The sequence below is a fragment of the Bremia lactucae genome, linkage group LG1, assembly GCF_004359215.1.
Source record: "Bremia lactucae strain SF5 linkage group LG1, whole genome shotgun sequence".
NCBI classification, from domain to species: domain Eukaryota; phylum Oomycota; class Peronosporomycetes; order Peronosporales; family Peronosporaceae; genus Bremia; species Bremia lactucae.
The window spans coordinates 11,674,126-11,687,429 of NC_090610.1; the positions used below are offsets into that span (position 1 = coordinate 11,674,126).

Consider the following 13,304-nt stretch of genomic DNA (forward strand, 5'->3'; position numbering starts at 1 on the left):
GTGCTTCATCCCATGCTCCGTTACAACCTCTGCCTGTTCCGGCAGAGTGTTGGCAGTCTGTATCCATGGACTTCGTCTTCGGGTTTCCCGACGACGAACACAAGAGCAACGGTATTTTCGTTTATGTTGATCGTTTCAGCAAAATGGTACATCTTCCTGCAGTACCGGAGTCGATCACAGCCAAAACCTGTGCTCATTTCTTTGTTGATACGATATTTCGACTCCATGGGTTACCGGTTACCCCGCGAACTGGTCTCAGATTGAGACCCTAGATTCACGGCAAAATTTTGACAAACAGTGTTCAGATCATTTGGAACACAGTTAAGAATGTCAACTTCTGATCTTCCTGAAACAGATGGTCAGACGGAGCGTGCAAACCGCATTCTCGAAGAGATACTTTGCGGATTCGTCCACTCTTTTAAGAGTTGGAGCGAGTTCTTGCCGATGGTAGAATTTGCCATCAACAATGCTTCTACAAAGCAAACACCATTTTTCGTGATTGTTTACGCCACCCACGTAAATCCACATTGTTTGAGAGTGACTCTAATTCAAGGCGATGAGGGACTCGCTCGAGTAAAGAACCTTCAAGCTCCTTCTCATCACGCTTTAGCACTAAGGTCAATGCGAAGGATGCCAATGTTGATATAATTAACACTGAAGTGGACAAACTCAGTAATAACAATAAAGCTGTTGATGACTTAGACAACGATGCTGAAAGACTCAGCATTGAAATCAATAATTTTAATGCGAGCGATAAAACTCTCAATAATGAAGAGATTGATATCTCCGCAGTGAAAGCCGGTCGTACTGAAAACCAAAATAAAATCGAGCCAGCAGGTGATTTCCTGTTGGCTAGAGAAGCGTGGTTAGTATCGTTCAGGATTCTATCGCTGATGCGGTGGACCGACAGCAACGGAACTCTGACAAAAATGGAAGAGCAAACATACTTTCATTTAAAATTAATGACCTAGTCCTACTGTCTACGTAAACCTACCAAAACACGCAGTGATGAATGCAGGCAGTAATAAGTTACTGCCCAGGTGTATCGGCCCGTTTTGTGTACTTCATCGCCAAGGTAATGCGTCCACGATCAAGGTGCCCCGTAGCATGCGTACGCATCCTACTTTTTGGGCGTCTCCGCCCGTACCATCAGTATGAGGCATCTTCCGATTCCGGATTACACCGGAACGGTTAAGGGCATCCGCTAAAGACTGATGCTTCCGAGAAAAAGCCTGATATTTCCTAACCAAAGCCTTATTGTCTCAGAACAAAGTCTGATTTTCTTGAATCAGACGATTCACTCTTATCTCCAAGGAGAGATCTTCTGACGAGCTTTCACTAGCTCGTTTTGAAGGGACTGATGTGCCTTTTCGTTCGCCAGTTGATCAGTCGCAACCTGCGCACGATTTCTAAACTGGTCACGAGAAACATTATCAACCGTCTCCGCTAACTCGCGGGGACGGGATCGCTCGTGATCAATATCCTCCCTCAAATAATAAAGGGTGTGATCAAAATCACGATGTTGAATCGAGTTCGTCAAAAGAGGCGAACCCGATCTCCCCCCGGCCACATCCATTGACGGATTCGAGTGGTGAGAAGCGTTTTCTTGTTGAAAGCTTCTCGAACCACCGTGAGGTAAAGGGGGTTCGAACGAGTTATCTTGTTTGTTTTACGAGGGTGTTCACCCTCGCATGATAGTTGGGAACCTCAATTAAACTGATGTTGGAAGTTCCCGGTCTCGTCTTGCATTACGACGAGATTCATCCTCCTCGGCAGAAGGTCCATCGGATCGCGCCTCGTAAAAGGATTGGAGGTTCTCAATCAGTTGACGCATCTCGTAAGAGATGTGAGTCCTCGAATGAGGATCTTTGAGGAAAAATGCTTTCTTAACGGCATGACCTGCACCCCTAAAACAGCATGGGCATGAATCCCCCATGAGAGGCAAGGAATCCCCGCCTCTCTAAACAAACGGTGCAACTTATAGCGTTCACCGACTACGGTCCGTTTCTCGAACAGTTTACGGAAAGCATTTCGCTTGTCAAGCCAGACCTCACGGTTAATGTGTTGTACATTCTGTGTAAAGGCTGTCCAAGCGTGGAACAAAGGTTTGACAACCTTTGCCGTTAGAAGAGTACCACCTATGCCGGGAAAGGCATCGATGAAGAATTCCGTCTCATCCTCACCAAGCTTGTGAAGCCTAGATGAGTCAAATAGCGGAACATGATATCGATCATTGGTCATACCAGACCAACGATTTAGATTACCCTTAAAGGCAACCAAGACCTCTTTTCAGGAGCGAACCGCAACGTATTGCGGTCGCTCTCCTGTTAACTTATGCTAACGCTAACGTTTAGTTGGCTCTAGGAGCGATCCCTAGATTCGCTCATTTTCTGGTTATGCAAACTAGCACTACCAGCAGCACTTTACCTTCGCGACAACGTAATTCCGGGTGACGCATACTAATGTCACCAGAGATGTCATCGCTCATGACGTTTACTCTCCACCAAAGAGGTCCGACGAGTCGAACAACCTCGTCATCACCTCTCTGGTTGTCACGTTAGAATCCAAAGGCTTCCGGACTCGGCCCCGGGTGATCCGGCGTCCTTTACAGTAGAGACTAAGTCGGGCGATGCCGGTGACTTGGTCCAATCACCGAAAATTGGTGTAGCAGGTGACTTATCACCGTCACCTGCAATGTTATTGACAGATGACATGTTCCAGCACCTCCAATGGTGACGTATTCCCCGCAGTAGGCGCATTAGCGTCTACTGATACATTTGCATTGCCAACAGCTGCACTGATCAGTGCAGCTCTAGCTTTGCGGCCTCACGGCCCATGCGCACAGACTTGTTAGTCGTTTGGTTGATTTTAGTCAAAATTAATTATTAATAAAAAAATAAATTTGTATTTTGATTGAAATTAATAATGCAAAATTACTGGGAGAGACATAATTGTATTTCCTGTCACCCTATATCAGTCACTATAGTGGCTGATGGTTATGGAGAGGGGGGGGGTAACGGGGTGTCCCGTAACAAAAGGTTGTATTTCCTATAAGAGGAATAATAAACATTATATCTTGTGAGACGAAATAATAAAGAAGTACAAAATTATTATCTTTATTAATTTTGACTTAAATCGTTCCAATAATTTTAAATTGGGTAATACTGATGCAATAAGACATTAGCTCTATTGATTTTGGTTGATTTAAGTCTAAATTAACCCCGCCAATCGTTATATGACACAATTGTGCGGTGCGCGAGGAGGTGCCTTACTTAGTTAGTCATTAATATAATAGCTTCAGTAGTAGATAGAAGATCGTTACGTAGGAAGCTAAATATATTATTACAGCTTACTCTACCTAATTGTAATCCTTTGCTTACCTTTGGTAGAAAAAGCCCCTTATCTACTTAGAAGCCTTCCTCTGTACCCTTGTGTACGTGAAGTTTCGAGGCACCTCACCTACACTGTATACAATGTAAGGTAAACTAGTACATATTAGTACTAGTGAAAGATGCCCCGTTACATTATTCATCTTACGATTGTCTAAATGCTCTTGTTCAGCTGTGGTTGTCTCTAAAAAAACGTCAAATGGGAATATGTCGCTGGGCTAGATGCTGAAAACGTTCGTTCGAAGAAGCAGATATTTTGCCCGCACGGTTTCCACAGCATTTCACAGGAATGCGACGTCCTTGGTAGAGAATTTTTCTCTGCGGGGTAAGAGCTGTATTGTTTTTATGTAGTTTCACGCTTCAATGTATGCAAATATGTTGCATTAATTACTATTAGTCGCCAGAAACAGGCAAGTCGTATCTTGCTCAGGCCGTCGCAACAGAAACAAATGCCAAGTTTTCTTGCCGTTTCATCAACTAGCTTGGTATCAAAGTGGCAAGGTGACAGCGAAAACTGCGGTACCAGTAAAGCATTTTCGAAATATTGTATTAAGCGACGTTTGCCTTGTAGGCTGGTTAATACTTTTCGAAATGGCGCGAGGCAAAAGGCCTGCTATCGTTTTCATAGATGAAAACGACTCGCTCTCTGTTCGAGTAGATCTGACGCCGAGACAAATTTTTTTTTTAATTCAGACGCAAAGAATGGACAACAATCATGACGATGTATTGGTGCTCGGCGCAACGAATGTACCATAGGAACTGGATCCAGCCCTCAGGCGGCGGCAGATTCTGTATATTAGGTCATAAATGTGGATTTTTAGCTGATTCAGAGTTATGCTGGGCATTCATTTGGGCGACACACCGAACGTGCTAAGCGTTGCCAATTACACAGCATTAGCAGAAAAAACCTGAAGGGTATTGCGGTTTTGTCGTCTTATGGAATAATTTGTATAGTTCATTTAATACATGATATCAGTAACAACATCGCTAGCTGTTCTGACTCGGATATATCGGTACTTGTCCGAGACGCGTTATTGGAACCACTTCGAAAATGACAACAAGCCCATTTATTTACTTCTGTAAGATTGCGATATTATCGGTAGTGCTTCATGTGTTCAGATTTTGCTGACAGATCTATACGGTCAGTGTTATGACAAGGCTTATTCGTTCTGCTGCTGCTTCATGTCCATTCCTGCTTAGAGTGCTGCGGATATCTAGCCCGATTCGTGTTGAAATGTGCAAATTTGCGATCAAAATGGGGAAGTTTGTAACGGAACATTACGACTTGTACTGCTTCAGTTGCGAGTGGTGCCTTAGGTTATTTCACGTACACTAGTACGTGCAGAGGAAGACTTCTCTTCAAAGTAACTAGCTTAAAGAGGGTAAATTGAAAACTGTATTAATATAATTAAGTATCTTCTATCTATCTTGTAAATGCTAACTTAATTATAAACTAATATTAAACATGTAATAGAATTCTTATCTTATCTTATCTTATCTTATCTGTATATCTCTTTTGTTTACATCTACAGCTGATTAGTCTGCGGAATAAATAGATATAATGGTCTATACCTATTTATGGATAAGAATTCTGAACATTACTATTTAAAGTAATATCCTCCAAATATTATCTACCTTTTAGATGATATATTAATTAACAACCCTTAAGCGTTAATTTCATGTAACGATACACCCCGTTACAGAGTTGGCAAAATTGTGGTCATGTCTGTGGCTGTAGTAGTTTTGTCTGCGGCCGTAGAATTATGTTTGTGGCTACAGCGGCTGCCTTGTGTTTTATTGTTTTGCAACTGTGATGTGTAAATCTCTCAGAACGATTGATGCAACAAGATGGTAGGACGACGTTCAAGTGGAAATTATGCGACATATTGTTGGATCAGTAATGCTACCTTCGCGGCACCTTACATGACTGTTGCGAACTATAAAAATGGAGAAGCGCCATAAGAAGCCTCTGGAAACATTGTCACCCCGTAAGCACGGATGGATTGGCTTCACGAGCCCGATTGATGCCTTAAAAGCTCCCCCATCTTCTGCAGCGGCATCACGCTCAAAAGTCTCGAACCCTTCGGGCCGCATGACGTCGCCCAGCCCCAATGAATATCCAAGTCTCTTCGATGTGCGGGGGGGTCCTAGCTCAACGCGTTCGGTCGATGGAATGGTAGCGTCTAGCTTATGGAATGGTAGCGTCTAGCCTAAAGCAAAGCATTAATGAACTTATGATGCAGTCTGCTCGCGAATGTACAAGTAAAGGATCTGGGGGCAGCTCGGGATGGAGTGATAGAATCTGGTTAGATGAGAGGTTGGGTGTTGCTAAAGGTGGAGAAGAGCAAGCGCATCGGTCGGTGTACCACCATAATTTACACTCAGTATTAACTAACCCTAAAGCTAGTAGTTGGGGTGGCACATTGCTTGACGCTTTTTATCCGATGCTGGATGTCGATGTTGCACTGGCTTCGCCCCCAGGACTTACCGATGTGACAATGCGCGATTTTCAACCGTACTTGCGCGAGTTTGGTACGAATGCAACAAAATATGAGAAGAACCATCTAAAACCAGTCAGTAAGCAGCTCTCGTCAAGCAATGTGCCACCAATATTCGTCGCAGATGGTAAAATATTATTATCTGGTATGCGATCGTGTGGAAGGCGTGTTCTGATGATAATTATGTCACTTTGTGCTGTAGAGGACGTTTTAAAGTGTTTGAAAGACGTGCCATACTTTTTCTTTCGCCCCGACTTTGACTTAGCAGACCCGAGTACGTTTGAAAAGATTATGAATTTGCCTAAAGCTTTATCGCTCGAAGATGAGGTTTGTTTAATTATGCTTTGTTACCTGAAATTTTGTAAGTTTGCCTAATGAGCGCAATTGTAAACTTGATACTTATCACGCATAGCTGACTGCATACCTGGATGGCGTAGAATTTGCCCTTCTTCGTCAAGTGGCTTCTCGATCGGACCAATTTTTTGAAGCATCAGCTGACCAAGAAGTGATGAAGCAGTCGATTCAGTCTGCTTCCGAGCAAGTGGCAAACCTTAGGTGCGTGAGAATGTTTTTATCTCATTTCACAAGCGTGTCGTCGATTAAAAATCTTATTTAAATTTTTACAACAATTAGAAAAACGATGAAGCGGCTACGACATCTTGTTGCCGATAAGACCCTTGATATTGTAAATTTGCATAGACGCCAGAAACGTATGAAGGATCTACACAGGTTAGTGACGATGGTGGAGGAGGTAAAGAGTGCCGAGGCTGCTGTTGAGGCTTTGGTACAATGCCAAGACTACACGAATGCTTTAAACTTGATTGAGAGCTCGCAAACAATTTTAAAAGTATATTTGCAAGGTATTCATGGTCTAAGCTCGCTAAATGAGAAATTTAAAGGCTATCTTAGCTTTATGAGCGCTCAAATATCGCGGCAATTTATTTCGGTCATTACATCACCTGAGTGGACATTTCAAGATGAAGGTGATTCAAATCATATTGATAAAAACAAAGCTAATAGCCTTCGCTACAAGGAGGACAATTTACTGCAGGAATCGAAGCATCTCGTAGATTTGCTTTTTCGCCTGGATGCACTCGATAGTACTGTTAAGACATACCTTGACCAGCTTAACGAAGAAATTCGTATGGTCGTGAAAACTGTGGTAACTGAAACCATTGCGGTATCTAAGTGCAGCGTGAACAGCTGCGATTCTGATATAGGGGCCTTGTCTGGGAATGAATCAAAAATATCAAACCAATTGCGGGCTTTGACGTCAGATGATTTTTTTCAGTGTGTGCAAATGTTATTTGAGCATTTGCTTTTGATTCTTAAGCGTGCTGTAGTCGTGCAAGGTATTTTGGTGGAATCGATGCAGAAAAGAGTTAATGAGGCTACGGATGAGGAGAATCGGCTTGAGGTGGCAACCTTTGAGAAAATTTACAGTTATGGTACCGATCATTTGAAAGCCTCAAAGCTCGCCTTATCAGAAGGATGGCCATCATTTGAAAATTTCATTAATGAAGATAAAAGGCATGGCGACTGGAATATTAAGAACCGGTGTGCTAAAGTGATCCGTGATATTGATGAAGTTATTCGTAACACTTGTGAGCTTTCTCAACGCAATGTCTCAAATTTATTCGCGGTAAGAAAAGAAATTCAGGCTATTTACACGTTGCCACAACTGCGTAAGCTGTACGACACAACAATGGATTTTGTTATTAGTATTGAAAAGCTGACAGGAAAGACAGACTACACACTTCGTGGTGCCCTTTTCTCACAGCTGAAGTTGTTTCTTGAAACATACCATAAAACGCAAGTGACGAAATTGGTGGCAACATTAGATCGTGAAACGTGGAAAAGCACGGAAATATCTGAAATGCGTCATAAGGCTCTTGACGATCTTTCTAGTGGGCGAGGCGTTGCCCTTGTGCTTACGGATGACCGGACAACTGCCAGCGAATCCGCCACACCCCTTAAAATGGTATCAATTTGCGGTAAATCATTCCGAGTTGTATGGTCGGTACTTCTCATGTTGGAGATCGCGATGAATTACATGTCTTGTGCCGCTAATTTTCCTGTGTTAGCAACGGATGTTCTTCAGCGATCTATCGAGATGTTTCGGGTTCGCAGCTTGCACAAAACATCAATATTACTCGATGTAATTACATAATCATCATTGCTGTGGTGTAGTTATATAATTCAAGAACAACTCAGCTCGTACTTGGCGCCGGGGCCATGCAAATGGCTCACCTGAAAAGCATATCTGCTCGGCATTTAGGTACAATTTTGTTCAGGTGAAGAAATTAGCAATTTATAATTTTTTATCTTTTGTATATTCTTGCAGCTCTGGCTTCGCAGTCGCTGGAATTGTGCATGACTCTCATTCCCCACATAAAAGCCGCTCTTGCAGCAAATTTCACTGATCGCCAAAAGCTGCTACTAGATGAATTCGACCGCGTTTTGCGAGACTATGCTGAACACAACGAAAAAATATTTAGCAAATTTACAAGCATTGTCGAGGATCAGATAATGAAGCGCTTCCTAGAGAATGTTGCAACGGAGGCACGTATCTTGCTTCTATTTCTCTTATGCGCAGAAATCTCACATTTACGTCTTGTGACTTCTTCAGGTTGATTATGATTCTGACAATCTTGCAATTCCGACTACTCCGATGCGCGGTATTACGCATAGTACGCTCAAGCTTCATGCTGTGCTGCATCCCATCTTATCTTCACCTCAGATGAAGGATGTAATGTCGCGTGTGTTTGACATGTTCACACAAAAATTGCCTGAGTGTTTCAAGCTGGTGCAACCAAGAACTGCTGCAGGCAAGAATCGGTACGTGTAAGCTAATTTATATTATCTGCTCATAATTTTCCAATGCTTGGCGTCTTGCTGTTAGCGTCCTGGACGACATTGGCGCGTTTGTGCAAAGCTATAAGGAGGTGGCTGAGGTATCTTTTGATGGAGATGCTCTCTTGAACCTCTTTAAAAGAGCATATAACGTGTCATAAAGTATTTTATTTTTCTTAGAATTATGATCGCCGTTTCATTACAAGATTGATTCAAAAGTTTGAAAATACATGAATAAATTAACTGCAGCGACAAGATTGCAAAAAATCCACGTGTGACATAAAAGATTTTGTTGCTGAATTGATTAGCTGGATCCGTTGCTAATGTCTACGGCCATCATAAGCGTAATTGTGTCACCTTTTAGGAGGATGCGGCCTAGCGGTGTACGCTTGAGATTTTTTATATCTAGTTCTTCAGCGTCATCCAACACCAAATTCATGTACTCGTCGAAACCCATGATGCGGCCTTCGATCCTTGTATTTACCTGTTCATATAGCCACACCTGAATTCGAGATTTCTACGCAAACGATTACAACAGTTTCGATAGAATACTTAGTATGAACGCAATGAAATTACAGGTTTTATGCCACGCACATTCTGCAAAAATCTGAACATCAGATTTATGGGCTGGGTCATCAACTTTTGCACTTTGGAGCTCATGGCTGGTTGATCAGCGAGGATATGTGTTGAACCTGTTCTGTTGGAGCGGCAACGGATGCAGCTTAAAATTGTGTGTGGAAGACGTCGCCGTTACAAATCAATAGAGGTCCACAACAACTACCTTCGTGGCTTTTTCTTTTGTAGAGAACGACGAATTACAGCCAATATATGATGTAAAGTCTTGATTGGTAGAAATTTGCGCTGAAATGAAAGTTGCCGAATTATAGATATGCTATAAGGTGTGGTTTGCTCTAATTTATATTTTGTTTTCATCCGTCTTTACAACAAAAAATATGCCCAGTGGAGAGGTGGACTTCTAATTAACTTCGACGAGAGCGCCCTATAATCAAATGTCGACGCGCAATGTGCTGTGAGTACACAAATTGGTAGCGACGCTGTCAGCCTATCAAGGCATACGGATAGTTGCGTTTGTAAAGGAACGATGAGTGCTTGACTTGATCAAAAATGTGTGCAATTGGATGAAATTATAGTCTATTCGTGGTATTAAGAGCAACCGAGCGGAGCGACTGGATATCAGAAATAAGATGTATATTTATATAATCTTTGGAATCGATTATATTGGCGAAGCGATTGCATTTATTGCGTGCCTAAAGTCGGAACCAATTCGTATCCATTTCCGTTTCCGATAAAACGATAAATACTCGAGAGCGTAGGCAAGGTAGTAAACCAGTCTATGCGTTGCGCAATATTCGCGGCAAAAAGTTTCTGTAGAATTATTTCCTTTAAGAAACACGCAATAAAGAGAATGTCTACATTCTGACACAATCGATCATTCCACGGAAGGCTTGATACTTGAATAATAGAATTATTTTCAGGTAAATTGACCGATCGTATTTCATTTCGGCAACAAAGAGCACTTTTCGAGCCTGACGGTCGCGTGTAAAGGATTGACAATTCAATTAACCTTCGCCAAAATTTGAATCACTCGGCAAATTTCCGATCATAAATATGCCTTTATCGTCGCGTACCTTCCGTACCCAGCACCGCGCGCTGAGCTCCGCAATGGGCATGCAGAAACCTGGCTGGTTTAATCGTATGCTGCTTACCAATGAGTACAACCTTCCGCGCTTGCCGGTGCCGCAGCTCGAGGAGACTGTGCAGCGTTATCTAGAAAGTGTTCGACCTTTGGTAAGCACAAAAGAATGGGAGGCACACAAAGAGGTGACGAGTGCCTTCAAGTATAAAGAAGGTCGTCAGCTGCAGGAAATACTGCTTAGGCGTGAACTTAATCAGGCCATGGGACGTGCTTACCCATTCAGCTACATAGAGAAGGACTGGGACGATATGTACCTTGCCGCCCGCTATCAAAGTCCTATAAACGTTAACCCATCGTATGGGCTGTTGGATGAAACAGAAGGTAACCTTAAGGGTATGATACCTCGCAGCGCCGCATTTGTGCGTTCAATGATGAAATGGTGGACCAAGGTTAAGATGAGCGAACTGGAGCAAGACAAAAACCAGTGCATGGCTGGTTTCGCGCGCCAGTTCGGGACGGCTAGGATTCCCAAAAGGAAAACCGACACACTAGTCTCATACCCGCATGCGGTCCACATTGTGGTCATGTCGGGTAACAATTACTATAAATTGAACGTCCTTAGCCCTGACGGCAAGCACTTAATGGCTCAGCAGCAGCTCGAGGAGCAGCTAGATTTTATCTTGAACTCTTCGACTCAAAACGATAACAACGATGTGGATCTCTCTACTCTCACAGCAGAAAAGCGCGACATATGGGCGCAGATACGCAACAGTTTGGTGGCCTACCATCCTTTGAATGCGGAAACGCTTGAGGTGATAGACTCGGCACTGTTTATTCTTGTTCTAGAGGATCGCAACCCGGCTAATATGAAGCAGCGCATGGAATTGTCGTTGCATGGCCAGGGTTGCCATCGCTGGTTTGACAAATTGCAAGTAATAGTACAACCGGATGGCCACCTAACGATTAATTTCGAACACTCATTTTCAGATGGCACGATTTGGAACCGCTGGTTGCACGAATGCTGGCACGACATGCGTCATTCTGATTCGGGATTTACTCCTCTCAAAGAAATGCCAGAATATTTTGGTGCCAGTAAGCCCGAAAAGCTGAATTGGAAGCTGTCGAATAATCTCATAGAAGATGTTAGAAAAGCTGAGTGCCATTTTGGTGACTTTGCCGGCATACTGAACTCGGAGTGTTTGATTTACACAGGCTTTGCAAAACGTGAATGCAAAAAGTGGCAGCTTAGCCCAGATGGCATCGCGCAGATGGCTCTACAGTTAGCATTTTATCGTACTCATGGCAAGATCGCTCCAACGTACGAGTCGTGCTCGACCCGCCAATTTCACCATGGACGCACGGAGACTATCCGTTCAGCAACTCCTGCAGCTGAGGCCTTCGTCAATAGTGTCGAAACTGGCATGGCTGTGACTACCCAGCGTGAATTGCTGGTGGCGGCCATCAAGAACCACGTAGAAATTGCCAAGATTGCGCAAAAGGGACTGGGGGTTGACCGCCATTTGACTGCGTTGAATTCTATCGCAACTGAATACGGAATTCGTAGCAATTTCTTGACAAGCTCCGTGCGCGCTGAAAGCACACATTTTCGTATTTCTTCAAGCAACGTCACTATGCCATTGCTGCAGTACTTCTCATTCGGTGCTGTCGTTCCTCACGGATACGGTGTGGGATACCTACTTCATAGCAAAAGTATTAATTTGTGTCTAACGCATTATAAAGATAGTCGTATTTCAAATGGTAAGGAAATGAAGAAGGCGCTGAAGAGCTCGCTCGACACAATCAGGGCTATCGTGGAAAGTTTCTAATCATCGATTAAAGCTGAAGAACTAGATAACGCTCGAAAATAACGAGTTTGGCAGGAAGACGACCTGAGCAACAATTTAAGATTTATATGAGCTATTTTGCTCATGACAAAAACATGTGGTTTGATGTGTTTAATGCTACGTTGGTGCTGCATGTTATCCCCGCGGTAGCACCTATCGCATTAGCGTTAGAACACACAAACAACCTCAACTTTCTAAAATAGACTACTACTAAAAAAAAAGCCGGAACACTCAAGAGGAGAGTCAGACTGCGTCCCATTATCAAACGTAAGAGCTCGTGCAGCTAGCGCGGGTGCATCGGTAGCAACCATGGGCTTTAATTTAAACTCAGACGCTCTTGATTTATTCTTAGCCCTCCACTTAAAAGGGTCAGTCGTTAGTGTAACGGTGTTTGGTTACATGAAATTAACACTTAAAGGTTGTTAATTAATATATCATCTAAAAGGTAGATAATATTTGGAGAATATTACTTAACGTAGTAATATTCGGAAAGCTTATCCATTGGTAGATATAGGCCATTATATCTACTTGCTCCGCGGTCCAGTCAGCGCTGGACGCGCGCAAAGAGAGAGACAAATAAGACTTTATTACATTTTTTATATTAGTATATAATTAAGTTAGTATTAAATTGATAGAAACAGAAGAACTTAGTATACCAAATACAGTTTAGTTTTAACCCTCTTAAAAGCAAGTGTTTTAAAGAGAGTCTTCCTCTGCACGTACTAGTGTATGTGAAGTGACGTGAGGCACCACTCGCACTGAAGCAGTCCGAAGTGGACTTGTACTGAAGCAGTACAAGTCGGCAGTGCCCCGTTACACCTGGTAGCACTTTGTAGTCCGTCCAATGAGCACAGTTTAATCATCTAACATGGACATGTTAGACGATAATGGAAATACGCATCACGTTTCGCGTGATAGCTACTTCTTTCTGAGTGACATAGAAAAGAGTGCGGTCGAAAGAATGAGTTGGACCGTAGGGAATGATGCCATCTTGGCCATGCTGTCCAGTTTGGACAGAGATGCCCTCTATTCAGCCATCGCCAAGTTCATACAACATGAACTT

At 43.0% G+C, this 13,304-nt stretch overlaps 3 protein-coding genes across 3 annotated transcripts; 2 read left to right on the forward strand and 1 right to left on the reverse strand.

Moving 5' to 3' along the window:
* Nucleotides 1–5,198: 5,198 nt before the first annotated feature.
* Nucleotides 5,199–8,901, forward strand: CCR75_005496 (uncharacterized protein; the record flags this gene model as incomplete). The annotated part of the gene is made up of 9 exons (XM_067963577.1): nucleotides 5,199–5,565; nucleotides 5,633–6,014; nucleotides 6,090–6,214; nucleotides 6,300–6,442; nucleotides 6,521–8,009; nucleotides 8,078–8,165; nucleotides 8,232–8,437; nucleotides 8,517–8,725; nucleotides 8,790–8,901. Exons 1-9 carry the CDS (start codon nucleotides 5,335–5,337, stop codon nucleotides 8,899–8,901), a joined length of 2,985 nt encoding a protein of 994 aa, XP_067820283.1. The 5' UTR covers nucleotides 5,199–5,334.
* On the reverse strand, nucleotides 8,428–9,549 carry CCR75_005495 (uncharacterized protein). The gene is made up of 2 exons (XM_067963576.1): nucleotides 9,335–9,549; nucleotides 8,428–9,257 (listed from the first exon to the last, which is right to left on the reverse strand). The coding sequence occupies exons 1-2, from the start codon at nucleotides 9,398–9,400 to the stop codon at nucleotides 9,045–9,047; spliced, it is 279 nt and encodes a 92-aa protein (XP_067820284.1). The 5' UTR covers nucleotides 9,401–9,549; the 3' UTR covers nucleotides 8,428–9,044.
* Nucleotides 9,550–10,369: 820 nt separating this feature from the next.
* Nucleotides 10,370–12,223, forward strand: CCR75_005494 (uncharacterized protein; the record flags this gene model as incomplete). Its single annotated transcript, XM_067963575.1, has 1 exon — nucleotides 10,370–12,223. The coding sequence occupies one exon, from the start codon at nucleotides 10,370–10,372 to the stop codon at nucleotides 12,221–12,223; it is 1,854 nt and encodes a 617-aa protein (XP_067820285.1).
* Nucleotides 12,224–13,304: the final 1,081 nt, after the last annotated feature.